Source organism: Crassostrea angulata, chromosome 1, assembly GCF_025612915.1.
Source record: "Crassostrea angulata isolate pt1a10 chromosome 1, ASM2561291v2, whole genome shotgun sequence".
NCBI classification, from domain to species: Eukaryota; Metazoa; Mollusca; class Bivalvia; order Ostreida; family Ostreidae; genus Magallana; species Magallana angulata.
In genome coordinates, this window is record NC_069111.1 from 30,986,779 (window position 1) to 31,005,843 (window position 19,065).

At 33.1% G+C, this 19,065-nt stretch overlaps 2 protein-coding genes across 3 annotated transcripts in view; one reads left to right on the forward strand and one right to left on the reverse strand.

The window, feature by feature from the left end:
- The window catches only part of LOC128174966 (uncharacterized), a 41,867-nt gene that overhangs the window by 9,872 nt on the left and 12,930 nt on the right, over window positions 1-19,065 (reverse strand). The window contains exon 13 of one of the 2 annotated variants that reach the window (XM_052840375.1): window positions 16,504-18,990. The exons of the other annotated variant lie outside the window; for it this stretch is intronic. Coding sequence (XP_052696335.1) covers window positions 18,435-18,990 — 556 coding nt within the window. The 3' untranslated portion in view covers window positions 16,504-18,434. Of the gene's footprint in view, window positions 1-16,503; window positions 18,991-19,065 lie in introns of those variants that run through there. 2 annotated transcript variants of the gene reach the window in all.
- LOC128174993 (N-chimaerin-like) overlaps window positions 16,399-19,065 on the forward strand; it is a 39,617-nt gene continuing 36,950 nt past the window's right edge. Inside the window, exon 1 of the mRNA XM_052840392.1 lies at window positions 16,399-16,417. The gene's annotated coding sequence lies outside the window, so the exon portion shown is untranslated. The remainder of the gene's footprint in view (window positions 16,418-19,065) is intronic.

Consider the following 19,065-nt stretch of genomic DNA (forward strand, 5'->3'; position numbering starts at 1 on the left):
TCTAACCCATTGCGCTTCAATGTTAGGTAACATTATTTGGGGGGTAAATATTTAATCAATATTCAACATACTTTATTGTTTATCTCAATAGGAAGTATACATGTACATCACAATATGCAGGTGTCCTGCATCACCTTAAAGCTGTTATTTACCTAATAAAATAGTGCAAGTGGATTTGAAGAATAGATCATAAAAAAAATGCATGTTACAAATGACTGATCTTTGTCTGAAGTTACGTACACAACACAGGTTTGCATGTCTCATTAGCGGGTACTAGTTTTACCCAGCTCTTCGATTAGATGGGTTCACGTGTATACATAAATGGGTGTTGCTAAAACGCGGAACGGAGAGAAAACGGAAAATCTTATCTAATGTTATTTACCTCATAGATTTGTTAAGTATGTTAAAACGATATACTTTATGTACCTTTTTAATTTTTTTTAAAAGATTAGCAATATTAGATTATTTATTCAAGAATATTTATTTCCTCAAAATTAACAGTACATGCATTGACCACTATATTCTGTCCCAAAATATCCTCGATTCACTTTTTGCTGTATATTTATATATACCTCAGGGTTCAAGCGATTCTCTTTTAGAAGCATTAAACATTCTCATTATTCTTTCTTTAAAACGTCCTCTCTAGCTTATCAGCTGGTATAAATACACGGCTAAAAATAAAGAAGTCTACGGGGTTTTGCATTTTAACAGACCCGGATGATAGTGTTGAAAAATTGTGCAAGGTCTTCTGAGTGCCTTCCAAATGGAGAAAAGATGTCATCATTTTCCATTATAAATCGTCCAAATGTGCTGCATGAATATTTTGGGATCGACAGACTATAGTCCCAATATATAATCGGAAAATCAAACCAGGCAACGTCTAGAGCTCTCTATTCGGATCATATGTATATAGCTGCTGGAATAAACAACTGCATGCTTTGTAACGCAAACGTAAAATTGCATTGCTAAAAATACTAGTTTCACAAATTACCAGTTTCACAAATTACCAGGTATTTTAATGTTTACTGTATTTTAATTTTTAATGTCGTCAGTCCTACGGTTTTTTTCTTCCATCTCAATGATACAGTATCGTCTGTATGATAAAAGATCGTCTAGAACACCGAAAATTCAATTTTGATGTAAGTATATACATGTACATCATATTTGAAAATAATATAAAAATACTCAAAACACGCATAAAACGCTTTCACTAACTGCGTACGTTACGCTAATATGCCAGCAATACCATATAAGAGAAATAGGTAAAAAGTTATAACTAATTTGCTCGTTTAATCATGTTAATGTTTCACAATTCGTATACATTTGATTTTTCCGTTTCGTACTCAACTAAAGCCGAATGAATACAATGCTATAATTGATAGACATTCATATGAATATTAATAAAATAGCAACATGTTGATAATCATTCATTAGATATAAATAAAAGATACAAAGTAAATCGTTTCTGGCCAGTCTATACCCTTTTTAAGCGATAAACGTGATGATATTTTCCATTCCGTTCCGTTTTCCGTTCCGCGTTTTAGCAACACCCATACATACATGTCTGTGTTTTCCGTATGCAGAAAAGGATTACGGTAGTTAAGATCAGCTAAAGGAATTCATTATTGTGTTTTAATTGGATTATCATGATTATGATGTTGACCAATTTAGGTAAGCATAATACATGTAGTAGCAGTAGCACAATATAATGAGATGCCAGCATGGGATTCCTGCCAGCATACATATGTAACAAATTAGTTTATTTTCATTATACAGTTTGCATTTTTCTTAAAGTTTTTACAGTTTAAACAGTTTATCGTCATTCTTAAGGTTCAAATACTTACTGTTGATCATTTAATTCTTTCTACTCTCATATTTTGAACAAGTTAAAAATTATCCTATTTATAGTTACACTTCTACAGGAAATAGTATCCATGTTGTCACTTTTGCCTAAGTTATAAAGTTACCTGTTCTCTGATTGGCTAAGTAACTCTAGTTTCTTTGGTTTTCATTGGTTAAAATTAGTGAATAGAATACAGGTATATATAAGAGAGTGTTCGGTCAGTTTTCTTTACTTGGGTTGGGGAGTGATTACCTTATGGTAAGTCTCCCTTTCTATTCTTGGCACTTAAACCTCTTGGTTTTACAGCTATGAATAGGTTAGAGTTAGGTTTAGCATAAGAAAGCATGATTTATGTAGAGTTAGGATTTAGTTCATTTTTGTAGGGTTTAAAGCATTTTTTTTATAATACAGATTTTCCTTAAGGTCTGGAGTGTAAGTTTAGATAGGTTTTCCCTTTCCCAGTCCTGGTTCAAGGTGTTTGTAGATAACTTATCTTCATAAGGAGGATTATATTAGTCATTTTTACATTCATTTGTCATAGAGGAGAAATTTGATATTTATAGAGATGTAGCTCGTTCCTTATTCATCGTTCCTCGTCTATTATTATTAAATTTATTGTTAGATTCTATGGTGGCCCAGTAGGAGCAAATTTTGATTTTTGGCAATTATTTGGCATTTTTGCATTTTCTTATTGTTTTTATTAATTGTAGAATTTAATTAAATTATCAAGTATCCATTGTAATATCAGTTCATTATAAATTCAGATTATACATATTTTCAGAGTAATTTTCCCTTTGAGTACTTCTGTTTGCTAATTTCCATATTTTTGTCTATTATTATAAAATTCTTGTTGCTATCCTTGACTTAAATCAACTCTATAAACATTAATAAATTGTGTTAAATCTTACTGGTGTTTTCATTACAAGTGTTGACCATAGTTCAGGAATCCCCTTACCTGGGTTGATTTTTAACTGAGCCAGTATTTGACTTTAGAGATACTTTGATCACAAGAGTTATTGCCCTTGTCGTACTGGTTTTGGTTACACATACATATGTATATAAGTTCTACTTTCACTTTCTAAATGTGATCTCCCTTTGACAGCAAACTGTATCATCATCTTTAAATATTTAAATAAGCTTATCATCGTTACCTATCCTATCGCATTTGTAAAGTTTCTGTCATTTTAGTTGCAAAAGTTATTTTTTTCATTTGCCAGACTGCATGCACTGTTGAGTTGACCCCATATTGACCCTGTATAAACAATTTCTTATTAAATTTGTGTATTACATGTAAGTAAGTGTAGACACTTATCATTTTTATATGAGTTATAATAGGAAGGAAGGGGTATTTCTTTCTTAATGTGCGGTATTATAATGCATCTAATACAATGTATAGGTCATGACCTTATGGGACTGTTCTGACCCCACGAAACAGGAAAATACAAAATATCTTCTAAAGTCATTATGATCCATAAACTGGTGTAAAGTACATTAATGACCCCCAGGTGTTGTCTTTAAGACTAAGCCATACTACAGCCATGAACATGAATCGTATAGAACAAAACACAAACTAATACATGTACATGTATATATACATAGGAAGTATTACAAAACAGATGATTGATCTATATCTGGGTTCTTAAATTGAATCATATATCATGTACATATTATATTATTGTTTCTTTGTTCAAGGCATTGAAGATGGTTTGTAGGTCATGATCCCAAGTGCTCTTCCTGAAATTATCAAATATCATAAAAACCATTGAGATCCCCACCTTAATCCAAAGATATTATTCCTCCTTAGGTCATGCAGGCGCATCAGATCATTATGGCATGTAAGTCATGACCCTAAGGGGTCATCCTGACCCCCTTAGAATCAGAAATTGTCAATTATCTTTAAATTATTGATGTTTGATGATCCTATCTCTATTTAATCTTTATTAATTATTAAGTCTCCTGAATGAAGTTTGGAGACTTATTGTTTTTGTACGGTTCTTAATACATGTATTATTATTCTTCATCTTCTTTTTCTTCTTTCCCGCTCTGAACTTGTTTCTCAGAGATGGCTGAAGATAATTGTACAAAACTCTAGGATATGATAGGCCTGCATATCTAGTTGTGCACCCTGGTTTGATTTTTCTCATTTTGGGTTAGACAACCACTTATCGGGGGAGGGGGGAGGGGGGTGTCAAAAGGGTGTGGGGTCTAACATTGAACCTTGTAGGAAGAATCGTAGACTCTATTGTAAATGGTAACTTGAAAACGGACAAAGATAATAATATAGGGTTTTCATAATCATATATTGGCTGTTACTGGCAATATATAGGGTTTATTAGATCTGACCCCTGGGGTCATCCCCACCCCCCAGGAATTTGAAATTACCATATATCTCGGAAACTGTTATAATCATGACCCCTTAACCATATATATTCATGTTTCTGATGTCAAGGGGCATCAAATGTTATGTAGGTCATGGGCCCTGTGGGTGGTCCTGACCCCCTTAAACAGCAAGTCCTTTAATATCTTCAAAACAGTTGAGACCCCCACCCCTAAACCATATATATTCTTGTTCCTTGAGTCAAGGGGCATCAAACAGTATGTACATGTAGGTCATGAGCCCCAGGGGTGGTCATGACCCCCCTTGAACAGGAAGTGCACGAATATCTCGAAAACGGTTGAGATCCCCACCCCTTAACCATATATATTCTTGATCCTTAAAGGGCATCAAAAGGTATGTACCGGTAGGTAATGGGCCTCAGGGTTAAATTTAATTTTTCAAAACCGTAATGCACATTTATGGAACAGTCCCTATCATATCCCAAGATATGATTGTCTATCCATTAAAGCATAAAAGGAGTTCTAGGATCTATTTTTTTGGAAGTGATAAACGTCAATTTTCTGCTACTATTTGACTCCCTGGATGAAATTTAAATTTTTAAAACCTTATTGCACATCTATAGGACAGCCCCAATTATATCCCAAGAGATGACGTAGCTACTCCAGAAGTTGTAAGAGGAGTTCTGGGAACCATATTTTTTTTTGCAAAAAAACGTCTTTTTTTGTTGCCCACTGATCCCCTTAATAATAAAAAAAAATTCTGGAACCTGATCACGCCTCAATATGACACCCCCAATCATATTCTAGAAGATCATTTGGCTACTGCTAAAAAAAAAGACGTTTTTGAAACCAGTTTTTTGTAAAAAAAAAAAAAACAAAAAAAAAAACGTCATTTTTCAGCCATTAAATGACCCCCAGGACAAAATTGAAAATTCCGAAACCTTATTGCGCATCTATAGGATACCCTAAAACATATTCCAAAAGATGATTTGTCTACTGTTGAAAATGTAGGAGGAGTTCGAGGAAGAAGGTTTTTTGTGAAAAAACGTCATTTTTTTTACCAATTATTTGACCCTGGGGACTAACAGAGAATTTTTGAAACCTTTTTTACAAAACGACATGATACCCCAAATCAAACTCCAAGAGTTCAGTTTGCTGGTTTATATGATGTAAGAGCAGTTTGAGAAAGTAAAACGTGACAGACGGACGGACGGACGGACGGAACAGGGTAACAACAATATATCCGAACTTTCTTTAGAAAGTGCGGGTATAATTATAGCCTCGATCGTTTAAAAACTCGTTAGTTAGATAGGGTGTCACGTGGTACAGTGACGTCACATGCGACCTTCTTCGAACAGCTGATTGTAAACAAATTGTAGGATTAGCATTATCTTTGACATTTATTCACCATGTACGTTGTTTATTTTACATGCTGACTAAATTAAAAGAATCTTATTATTCAGTCGTACATGTTTGAACTACTAGTACTGATAAAAAACGATGATATTAACTTCCACATCCCTTCAATCTTCTTCCTCCTATATTCACCCCTTTCCCAATCACATGAATAACTAATCTCAATAAATGCGTTTGGTCACTATCTTAATTCAGTTCCTGTTTAGTTCTCTAGTTCTGTCCTCGTTGATAACTTCAAAAGCCCGTTTTCGCAAAATGCTGCTGTAAATTAAAACGATAACGGGACATGATGGTGTTTTGTGCTTCCTGCGGGTGTTCTAGCCGTCAAAAATGGGGATTTGGACTGTTGTTTCTTTAAGTTCCCCTTACGAAAGTATGGGGAAATCTTGCGACAAATAGGGGTTTATCTGTCGACGAGAGGATATATAAATAAACATTCAATACGTATAGTTTCATAAATAAATCGTATTTATTTTCCAAAGAGAAAAAAATAGAAGTTTATGCACTGTGTACAAAACGCAAGTTCATCGGAGAAAAAATATAACAAGAGACGACGCCATTTTTGGATACCGCCTCGCTTCATTAGCTGTTTTCTTATTGTTATTGTTCAACTCTACGTTCATGTATGCGTTGGTTTTGAATAAATGATTTCTTCATTCATAGCTCACTGCTGAAGAAATCATAATTGAAGTACAGGTGGTAAGATTTCTATGAGTTTTATTTTTCTGTGGGAGAAGTCAAGGATCGAGTTGTCGATATTGAATGTTTACGCGAGAAATAGACAGTTTAAGTTGATATACATTTATACGTAAATGGATATAATATACAATGTATATATTTATAGAGTGTAATATGAAGTAAACAACCTTAGAAAGTTGTGACCAGTTACGGCCGAAGAAAACACTTCTTGTGCGTCCTGATGATAGATACCGGTTTTTGGCGTTCTTTCATTGTTTTCATAATGAACATTCTGAGTCGTTAGGAACGCCAAAAAGCATGACTATTGTATATTTTAATATAATAAACACCTTAAACCAATTTATTTAAGCTAAAATCCTTACTAAGTTGTGTTTACAATATTTACACGTCGATCAATTTGATCGTTATTGCCGACTTCATCGTCGCTTCTTCGGCTTATTTAATAATATATAGATTTAGATCGACTATAAAAAAAAAAAAAACAACGTTTGAAAATTTGAATCTTGATTATATTTCTGTGAGAAAACAATAAAGATTAGACTTACTGTTAATATTTGTGAGAATGTTTTATAAGGACAAAGTTTGTTGGTGCAATGTTGCGCCGATGAGCAAAATTACATTGGGCCCACATAAATGATAACATCGGGCCAACGCTGGGCCAATATAAGCTTGCTATCTGTGGGGTAGATCGATAGAGAAAACATGCATATCACGATATTTGAATTTCATCGCTTTCAAACTTACGAATTAGCCAGATTATTTTATGAAAACGATAATAAACTTCATTTTTAATGAGTATAGAATGATTTTATTTAAAAAATTCCGAAAATTGAAAAACATGCGATGTGTCCTATACGCAGTCAACAAACATTGTACTGTTGTGTATAACAGGTTATCGGCCTTTACCAAGTTTTGCAATTTAAGACTTTTTAACAAACATCTCAAAGCAGGAAATCAAGACAATAACTATTGTGAAACTGTAGGGAAATCGGTAAAACAACATCAAAATACAGTTGTGAAATCATAAAGACAACAATCCAACACAGCAATGAAACCAAGTAGACAAAAATCATGGAACAGCAATGCAATCAGGAAGACAACGATCATTTTATACTTACAAAATTAAGACAACAACAGTCATTCCAGAAAAGGTAATATCATGAGGACAATAATCATTACCCAGCAGTGTAATCACGAAGATAACAATTATTTCTCCGTTGTAAAATCGTGAAGAAAACCATCATTTCACATAAGTGAATTGAAGAAAACAACAATCACGATGACAGCAACCATTATACACAACAGTGATATCAGGAAGACAACTTTTAGCGATCATTGCAGGAAAACAATTGTTCTGCAATTTCGCCTCCTTCATATCCTGCATGAATCACCAAAGAAAGCATTTCATTGTTTAAACAAATCACACCTTCAAATTTTAGGTAGATCTGAAGGTTAACTTATTCCAAATTTTAGAATAGCGATTTGCAAAAGGGTAGAAAAGTACGTGGGGAAGTAGATTTTTTTATCACCCATCAATGTAATAATTGTAAAACAAATTTTTGAAAAACAAAAATCATTAATTGATTGTAAGTCAATTTCTTTTCAAACAGTAATTAAATTCAAACTTTCAATTTTGAAATTTAATTGGTGCCATGATATAATTATATTAGTCGAAAATATAACTTGAAAAGTTTCCTGTTTATGAAGAAGTAATAAATGTACAAGCGTTTTACCTTCTACGTTTGGATACAGACATGTCGACCGTCTTCGAGCTTTTATCAAATCGATCGAATACATATGTACGTAGTAAAGCAATGCACAACCCGTAAAGCAAACGGGTTCAGTGATTCATATACTCTGTGTAAACTTGCAGTATTGTAAGCTACAAAACTGACGATAAGTTACAAAGTAATTGATAGTAAGATAGCAATTTTGCTGTGTTTTAACTTAAATCTGAACAGTGTACCTGACTTGTAATGACATATCTTTCAATGTAGATAATAGAGTGCTTAAAAACTGACCCATAAAACAGAAAAAACCCATTGGCATTCGCTTGTGTCGGGTCCCCATTTTATGAACCATAAATCTATTGAAAGAGCAATATATGCCAGTATTACTTCATCAATCATACGAGTAAACATCAAAAAATCGTTTTGTATACCACAACTTTGGTAGAAATAATCTAAATTAATGAATTAATTAAGAGCTTAATTTGCATTATACTTTTTTTTAAATTTGTTTTATTTTCCATAAGCTGATGAGTTTCTATACATGTCAACTAAAAGAATAGGAAATCATTATCCCCATATTGCTGTTAAAATCAGAGAACTGAAGTACTAACGGGAGTTGATTTTATTGATTAGTGTATATTTTAAAATCAACGATACGTAATCTCGCATGGCAAGTAGTTTCTAAGCTTTTTTTAATAACTACAAACATTTTTTTCTAATATGAATTATCGGGCTTTAGGCGACAAGAATTCCTAGCTTTAGACAAAACCCCCATTAAAGAAAAAATTAACTCCATCAAACTCTACGATGCATTATCAGGGGCGGATACAGGATTTGTAGTTTGGGGGGGGGGGCGTGGATAAAATTATTGAGGCAGGGGGTCTGGGTTTTCGTGTGTTTTGTAGGTAAAACCAGGCTCAAAATAGTGGTATTTTTTTTAGTTATGTACACTTTTAAAAGATGAAATAAGCAATAAAAATAAACAAACAAGATAAAGTTTTCATTTCTTTTAATCACCAGACTTCCGCCATCTACTATTTCCCCTTGGTACTTACTTCCTTTACACAAAAGCCTATAACATATAACAATTTGACACATATTGTTACTTATACCTAATACATGTATTGGATTAAAAACAAAATATTTTAGGCATTTATGAACTTCCAAAATTAACCAGGTTATCAAAGTTACAACATTCTAATGACGTGACGGTATCCGACCCCCTATATTAGCTGTTAGAAATATCTGATGCATAAAATCTTCAGTATTCTTATATTAAAAAAGTCTATTTACCTAGAAAAAATTTCAAAAAATATAGAGTCATTAATTAATGATTGCACATAGACCATCTGGTTTTAAATGCAATTATATATTTACCTTCGACCAGCTTTTAAATATTCAGAAATTTTTGCTTGCATCGCAATAGGGAAATGACAGCGCAGTCTACACTTGAAACAAAACTGCTGGGATTTCCAGTCGATTCTTGGTCGAAGCCCCAAGTTCAGGGCCCTAGGGAATTTGATGCAGCCACCATAATGAAATGACCAACACTGCTTGTTTTAAACTCAACATGCATTAGGATCAGATGTTTATAGATGTTTATAGAGCAGCAGAATTACATTCAGCATAGCACAGCTGGTGTATCAATGAGGTGTAACATTGAGTCAGGCATAATTATAAATAAAGTGAAACATAAAATGCTAACTTTTCTAAGTAAAATTTATCAAATCATCTACAGTCATGCATACTTTGAAAATTTAAGGGGGGGGGGGGGGGGGCGTGCGCCCTCCACGCCCCCCCCCCCCTTAAATCCGCCAGTGATTATATGTGTTACTAATCGGAGTATTTGTAGATAATTGTATGCAAGCAATACTGAACTCCGGCGTAGGAATACATACGACTACAAAATGTAACTAAATTGTTCGTACATGTTCCATTTAAAATCTGACTCTTTTCAAAGTATTTATAGATAAGTTTCCTGTGAAAACAACGCTTCTGAATATATTACATCGAATATTTTTGGTTATTTTCGAGTACTAAGTCTTTTCAGCGGTGATGGTTTTGCTATGGTCCAAACACTGTTTCACTTCCGGTTTGCCAGAGTAACTGCATAGGAGAGTTGATTAAAATCAACTCCCAAAAATAGATTTTAGCGAGTTCTATCATAAATTGCCAAGTACTTTCGGCCACTTCAGTTTTTAGTTTCAGAACATAAACATGAGTAAAAAAAAATAGCAAGCAAAATGCAATTGAATACCAATAGCGATTTCTATCATAAATCACCAAGTACTTTCGGCTAATTCAGTTGTTAGGTTCAGAACATCAAGCTGGGTTAAAAAAATATATAGCATGCAAAATGCAATTGAATACTTACATGTATAAATTAAATCATAGTATATACTTTCCATTGAAACTATGTATCAACTAGAATAACATTTGTTAACAAGTTTATTATTGAATTACGTAATGGTAATATTCCAACTTTTAATCAAGTATTTCGTACGTCATTTTAGACCCCCACATATCTAAATCTTTACTTTGTAATCTTTAATATCGTCATTGTTAATTACATTTATGGTTTATGCAATTATACTGATGGCTTATACAGCCTAAAATTGAACTTCTGAATAAAAAAAATAAATAAATAAACATTTTCGTCTGTCTCTTGAAAAAAATGTTTCTATATAAATGGCTGTCATAATCTTTTTGCAAAACCTCAAAGAGTATTACTGAATCTAATCATTTTAATTTTAAAAAAATATTCCTCATCAAAAAAATGGCATGGTATTGTTCGCTTAATGTTTACCAAATATCTCCATTCTCTTATATGTATATGTCACAACATTTACAAGAGAATGATACCAAAATATTAAAACAATAGAAGGTTTCTTGAGTTAGTTTATTCGGGGGAAATAGTTACGTCCATATCAGCAAATTTTATTGCTCGAGTATTCCGGTTTTATGGAACGCCATAGCTGCCTTATGTGGCTATTTTATATGAAGATGGTGCTTTATTATATTATGCTGTGGTTATTTCATGTGAAGATGGTGCTTAATTATATGAAGATGGTGCTTTATTAAATGAAGATGGTGCCTTATTATATGAAGGTGGTGCCTTATTATATGAAGGTGGTGCTTTATTATATAAAGATGGTGCTTTTTTATGTGAAGATGGTGCTTTATTATATGAAGATGGTGCTTTATTATATGAAGTTGGTGCCTTATTATATAAAGATGGTGCTTTTTTATGTGATGATGGTGCTTTGTTATATGAAGATGGTGCTTTATTATATGAAGATGGTGCTTTTTTATGTGATGGTGCTTTTTTATGTGATGGTGCTTTTTAATGTGAAGATGGTCACTCGGAACTTTATTTTTGAAGACTAGGTTAAACATTTATTATCTTGAAATTTTGAAACTAGAACAAAATTGATACAATTAAAATCCATTTAATACACAATTGCTAGTTTCTCTTTTTTAGCATAAGAAGTATTATAGTTGCGAGATGAACTGTAAGAACTAAACTCAACTGAATTGACAAATTTGATTAATTGAATAATACAATATTTTGTCAGTATTTCTTGACATTTTACTTTTGCCTTTACCACTTACAAAAGGGCCTTCTTTGAGCTATATTATACAAATATTGACTGGGGTTGAGCGGAGCGGAGGGCAATATTTTCGTCCCAAGGGGGCTAATATAATCAATGTTGCCCGAAAACACAGTCAGTATTTGTTTTGTTATATGAAGAAACAAATAAAAATTTGAGAAAGTAATTGAAAACAGATCGCCGTAATTTTCTCAGCTCAACAAAGAATTCACGAATCAATTTTGTGCAAAGTTCATTTTCAAAATATCCTCCGCATCAAACGGTGACTAGTGATATTCCGCCGACTGTAAGAATTAACATACAGATGTTCTACCTGATTTTCCTTCTCAGAAATTCGCAAATCCTTATATCCGTTATGATAGCAAACCGTTGCATTGCGCGTCCGTTGTTTACTTGCCTTGACTGACTCTCTATTATGACGTCACCTTGTTTTGGAGTCGCTAAAGGTTATTTACGTCATCGTTTACAAATCAACAAATCAGAGGCGATTATTTGAAACAGAGGGAATGTTCATTAGATATTATTCCTAGCCGGTCAATATCAAAAAAATATTGACCGGTCAATATTTTTCGGACGAACTAATATTACAATTAATGACTATTCATCTATATAGAGTTATATAGTGAGAATATTCTACTGAATATAACAATATAGTATAGTAGACCTTTCCCTGTGACTTTCCCTTTCTTTATCTTCAAGTCATATCACCTAGGGCATCAGTCTGTTTAAAATCAGATCCTCAATCTGTTCCTTTATTTGTTTTTTGTTTTTATAATGTTTTGTTTTGAAACACTCAGAATGTGAGCTCTTCCTCCAACTCACCACTTAGGTTAAAGAAGAACGGTCATCAATGACGAAGACCGACTGGGCGATGACAATAATACTGAAGAACTGACGGGAGTTGATTTTGTCGATGTTTATTTATTTTAAAATCAATGATATGTTATTTTGCATGACAAGTATATGTAGTTTCTAATTTGTATTAGAATTACGCACATTTTTATAATATGAATTTTTGGACTTTTTCGACAAGAATGTCGAGAAACCCCCATATGAATCATCTTAAATAATATTTAAAGATAAAATTAATTCAATCAAACTATGTATCAGTAATAGAAATATTTCTCGAAAATTGTATGGATCCAAGCAATATTGAACTCTATAGTCTCATTCAAACAAACGCTCAGCTGACACCGTAATTATCCGACAAGCGAGGGGGACTATCTGCTTGTCGGAGATTTACGGAGACAGCCGAGCGTCGAGTTGAACGAGACTATATTGAACTCTAGCGTAGGAATACATACGACTACAAAAAATATCTAAATTGTTCGTACCATTTAAAATCTTACTATTTTCAAGGTATTTATAAATAAGTTTCCTTGAAAAACAATGCTTTAGCATACATTACATCGAATTTATCAATTATGTTCAAGAAGTAAGTCTTGTCAGCAGCGATGATTTGTACTGAGGTCCAAACACTGTTTCACTTTCGGTTTGTCTGAGTAACTGCATAGGAGAGTTGATTAAAATCAGCTCCCAATTAAGAGCGGATGAAAGATCTTATTTTAATCAGATTGCTAGGGCATAACCTTCGCTTAAACACAAATAATTAGTAAATTCAATTTTCTGCTTTTCAGGATAACGTTACTATAGGCTTTAATTCTTGTAATATTCCGTCATTATATACTTGTCACTTAATATATGTAAGTTCGGTTGGGGTAAAGTCGTACACAGCTAGATCTTCTCGATAGCGTATATACTAATTGTGCTAGAAAAAAGAGGAACTAGCAATAGAGTATCAAATGGATTTTGATCGCATCAATTTTTTGTTTTACTTTCAATATTTCGAGATAATACATAAATGGTTAACTCAGTATTCAAAAATAAGAGGAGTTCCGAGTGACCACCTTCACATTAAAAAGCACCATCATATAAAAAAAGCACCATCATATAATAAAGCACCATCTTCACATAAAAAAGCACCTTCACATAAAAAAGCATCATCACATAAAAAAAGCACCATCTTCATATAATAAAGCACCATCTTCATATGATAAAGCTCCACCTTCATATAATAAAGCACCACCTTCATATCAAAAAGCACCATCTTCATATAATAAAGCACCATCTTCATATAATAAGGCACCATCTTCATAAAATAAGGCACCATCTTCATATTATAAAGCACCATCTTCACATGAAATAACCACAGCATAATATAATAAAGCACCATCTTCACATGAAATAGGCACATAAGGCAGCTATGGCGTTCTATACGGTTTTCTTTTAAAACGCTATCCTTGTGACCCTTGCAAAACAATTTCTCAATTTTCTCAATTAAAAAAAAAATGTAACTTTTGTCAATTGAATATTGAAGATGAGTATCATTTTATTTTAAAATGTCTTGTTTATTACAAGTTAAAAAAGTTTAATTAAATTCATTGGTATAAAGCATAATGTAATTTAGGGACATCTATACAAAAAGCCAGATCGTACAAAAATTCACTCTGTTATTCAGTAAAGTTTAGTTGAGATATACATGTAAGTGCATTTTAAGATAATAGAACTGTGTTATACACTTAAGTAATATACTGTCTGTATTTCAGCTTTGTATAATTACAGTCATTGTGATCCATGACCTGATAAACTATTTGGCTGAAACAAAAAAACAAAAAACAAAGAAAAGGTCTCACGTCAGGCTCTTAGTTCTAATAACTTTCATTAATGCATGAATATTGGCTCATACTTCTCAAGAAATAAAGTGAAAAATACTCAAGCCATGTAAACAGACTAATGTAAATTGATAAACATGTAGATCATACAACAAAACCCAATTAATTCAGTGACTGCATCCATTAAATTACATCTCTAAAGCGGACTGATTGGTAATCATAATTTAATTGCCTTGTAAACTTCCTCGATCTGTATATGTTGTGTACTTAATAATCGTATGGTACATACCATTTATATTGTAGACGGAGAGGGCGATCTAAGTTACTGCCTAATCCCAATTAATTGTACATGTATGTTAGTACAATAAAAAAAGGTTTAAATCCGACGAGTTTTTAGTAATGGTGTGTTGTACAGTATTGATGATATGTCATTTCTGTTATACAGTAAAAATTAAAAATACTAATTATAAATACAAAGTTTCAATCTGACATCAGGAGATATTTTCAAAAACGTTTTCAGGTTCAACCACCCTCTGTACATTTATATATTCATTGTGCAAAAAATAGATCTGATTCATAATAGAATGCGCACGGTTATCTATCCACTCAAATTTTTAATGAATTGTCAATAATAGTCTTTTCCAGTGATAGTTAGAAATAAAGATCTCGTATCAAAGGTCATTTAACCCTTAAAATTGTTATCTTTTACGTTAAAATTTCTCTATGCGGGTCATTTCTTATTTTTTTCTCTAACTAAAGTTGTAAACTGTATTTTTTATAACTGCCTCAAAATTCAAGTGGTAAGATGATCAGGTATGTCACCAGCTGTATATTTCTTTATTTACTAATGCTAATTACAACATGTCGTTTGTAACAAAAAAAAACCAACAAAAAAAACCTCTGTGTCAAAATTTGTTTAGGGTGTTTAATTAATCATATCAGATATGATCCTAATTGTTTTCATGCCTTTCAATAAATGATCTATCAAAATAAATTTGCATTGTCTTTGAGTTACAAAATCTGATTGTCCAAATCAAACATAGAATCGTGAAATTAAAGTAGTGTTGAAAAGTATCTTCGGTTTTTAAAACATTCTCAAGAAATGTAATATAATGAAGAATAATTAATTCAAAGATCAAAAAATGAATGTAAAAATTAAACAGATTTAAGAAACATAGTTGAGTGCATTGCCATAAACATATTCTTGAATATAAGCATTTTATACATGAGAATATAGAATATTGAGAATATTATTTATCAATTGTAGTACGAGTTATCTTTCCAACTCCAAGGAGTTATCTCCCGTCTCGTGTTGTTTACACTCACCAGGGTGCGCGCTATGTGAAGAACGATGGTCTGCTACCTCAGTCTCTGAAAATGGATTTTAATGATCGGCGGGCACTTCTACGCTCTCAACAGAGAACAAGGTAAACGCTAGCAAGGTTTTTATTCTCATCCAGACGAATTATACAAGCTTTCGTTTTCTGCCAACAAATGTTCGCATGAATTATATTAAATTCATTGTTTTGTTGTCCTGCATCCAAATCAAAAATGTGTTGGATTTCTGAAGAAAGGCCATTAATTCTGAATGACTTTGCTCGACACTGAAATTTGATTACAATGTCTTTCATTTTTTGCATGAGTGTTTCTTTGGTAAATGTTTCAGTCATACTGTATCACTGTAGCAACCTAAGGTGTTTTTTCTTCTGTCATTAGAGGGTCTTCTGGATAAGCTGTGATTAGCTTTACTACCAATAACAGTCCAATGTTTTAGAAATATTGGCACTTATTTACTTAATAGCCCCTTAATTTTAACACAAGCTTTAACAGACATGCTCATAAATTCTTATATATTTTTTTAATTACTTATGTTTTAAAAAAAAATAGACCTACATGTGTTTATTATGTACACCTATGTTTTAAACTCTGCAATTCGTGAATAAGTTATTATTTAACTTGTAATTTGATACACAATATTTATGTAAAAAATCTGTTTAATACCATGCTTTAACATTGTGGTTGCTTAGCATGTATATACTGGTACATGCATGTATTTTAGGCTATTACGCCACCTTTAAAAAATTGGTTGATTGCCCTCTACTTCAAAAGGTATTATACTCTTTAAAAAAACTGCATTTCAAAGTGAATAAACTATAGATGTTTTTTTTTAAAAATAATTTATAGAAGAATATATCACAAGCTTTTTCTGTCAGTTGATCTGGAGATTGAAGGCAAATAAACAAATTTTAAAGATGGCCTTGTGTACACCAGCAATATTCCCAAAGGAGGTGCTTGCTGATGCCATGAAACTGAAAGCAATTTTGAATTGATGTTTGCTCTGATATGGAGAGATTTGACATGTCTCTTAACAATACGGATGGTATAAATCAGAAAACATTATGAACCCTCCCTCTATTTGTCATGACAAACTGATTGAGTGTCAGCCTTTGACGTTTACTGATTCTGACTAACTGATGCTTTAGCCTGTTCTTTTAATGTCTTCTGTCTTCTTCGAGAAGTCATCAGCAGAATTTGATGGGTGTTAAAATTTTGTGAAGGAATAAAGCTTCACTGTATTATATATCAAATCCAGCAACACTGAAGTTTGTTTCACTTAATTGAAAACTTGTGGCGAAAGCTGGCTTCCTCTATGAAATCTAACACTTAAATAAGATTCAATCATTGACTCTCCAGTTCCTCATTGCTTTGTGTTGCTCCTATGAAGCTAAAATTATTTGAAAAAAAACCCAGAAGAAATATTGTTCGCACAGGCACAAACAAATATGTGTGTATATCAAACATGTTTAAAGATTAATACATTATTTACTACAGATATTAATAGCTGTAACTATCATTTGGTAGTCTGTTATAGTACAAGACCGGTCAACATTGCATTTAAATGACCTCCCAAGCTTGCGTATCTTCATCGAGCAATCACTGGAGTGGAAGCCCCATCTCTATATCAACGTAGAGAGGACACTAATGAACCCCTTCATAGCTTTTCAGATTTCTAAATCTTCAAAATAAGTCTGTATATAGCTGCACAGTTCGACAGCATTTTTAAGTGATTAAAAGGCATTGTCCTGTGCTTGTTTGCAGCGTACAAAACATCATGTAGAATCTCATATTTAATGCTTTTGTATCTTTTGGCAACAGTTTTGGTAAGTTTCGGGCAGAAACAATCCAGTTAAAGAAATGTTTACATTCTTATCCTCAAATGTACAAGATGGCCGCACACCCACTTTAGTCCTTCATCTACCTGTGGAGTACGGTAGAAAAACGGCGTGGCTCTGACAGTGACATCACGTCAAGAATTAGCAATGCAGAGACTGCATTTACCATGCTATAGAACATCTGGGCCTGAAGAAACATTTACACTACTACCAAACAGCGGATACTCAACTCCAATATGAAATGAGCCATATTGTATGGAGTAGAGACATAGAGAATGAGCAAAACGACTCTCCAGAAGATTCAGGCATTTTACTATATATGTCTCGGGCGCTTGTTCAACATCCGATGGCCTGAAAGGATCACATATGAAGAACTTTGGGAAGAGAGCGTGACAGGAGCCAATGGGCATACAAATTAGACTGAACTTGTGCTGGATTGGACACACTCTAAGGAAGCCAACATTAAACACCACACGCCAAGCCCTTCCCTGGATCTCGGAGGTCAAGAGAAAGAGGGAACGTCGCGGAAACGCCTACAGGCGGGACACGGAGGCTGAATTGAAGAAGACATGATCTGGAACTTTGCAGCACAAGTAGCCTAGAACCATGTTTGTTGGAGGGCAGTCTTTGATGGCATAAGGTCCTCACGGAACGACAGGCCAAAGTAAGTAAGTACAACCACTGGGTGTTCACTTTTATCTTTTGGCGTTTGTTAGTTTAAATTACTTTTATTGCTTGGTTTATTTATCCGAATAAAAAAAAGTTTATGTTTTTTAAACTACCGTACTTAGATGACGTTAGTTAAATGTTGTTTGCATCAAAATGTAAGGATAGTCAAATCTAGAAAAAATGGTGTTAAAACTGTTTGCATTGAGTATGTTTTGTGTGTTCTTTGAGAAATAGACCACCCGAAATGATGACATTTGAAAAACAAAGTTCAAATTACAAAACATTTAAAATGGCCTTGGTGATTTAAAATCATCAAATGTTAGTCCTTTAGATAATCTGAGTGCAGGGTTTTTATCAGGAAATCCGGGTTTTTTTCCCATGAGCATCCACGGGTCAAACTCTTGTCGATGTATTTTCTTCTTTGGACCACTGTCTAAACTTAATTCCAAAACCGTAGTCGGACTCCCACCCAACCGTGTTTGCTTTAATATTGTAAAAGACAAACAGTTCTCCTTTGCTCGATTTGAAAACACTATGAAACAATCGAGCTTGTTTTGTTTTCTTGATTTTTTCCGCTCGGAATTTCCTGATAGATGAACACGAATTCTATGAAAATTTTTTAAATAGAAGTCTTCGGATGTGCCTATCAAATCCAGGGACTGATTTTGTTTAAGGAAGGTTGGTAAGTTTTCTATCATGACGCAGTTGATATAAAGCATGGCTTCCTGAGGATTGACAATCTTTATATGAATGGTTATGTTACACAGGAAAACGTCGGCGTAGGCTAATTTGACCTCATCTTTGTCTACTACCCCAGGGACAACTAAACCAACTGATAATCTAAAACAAATAAAAATAAGTATATATATATATATATATATATATATATATATATATATATATATATATATATAT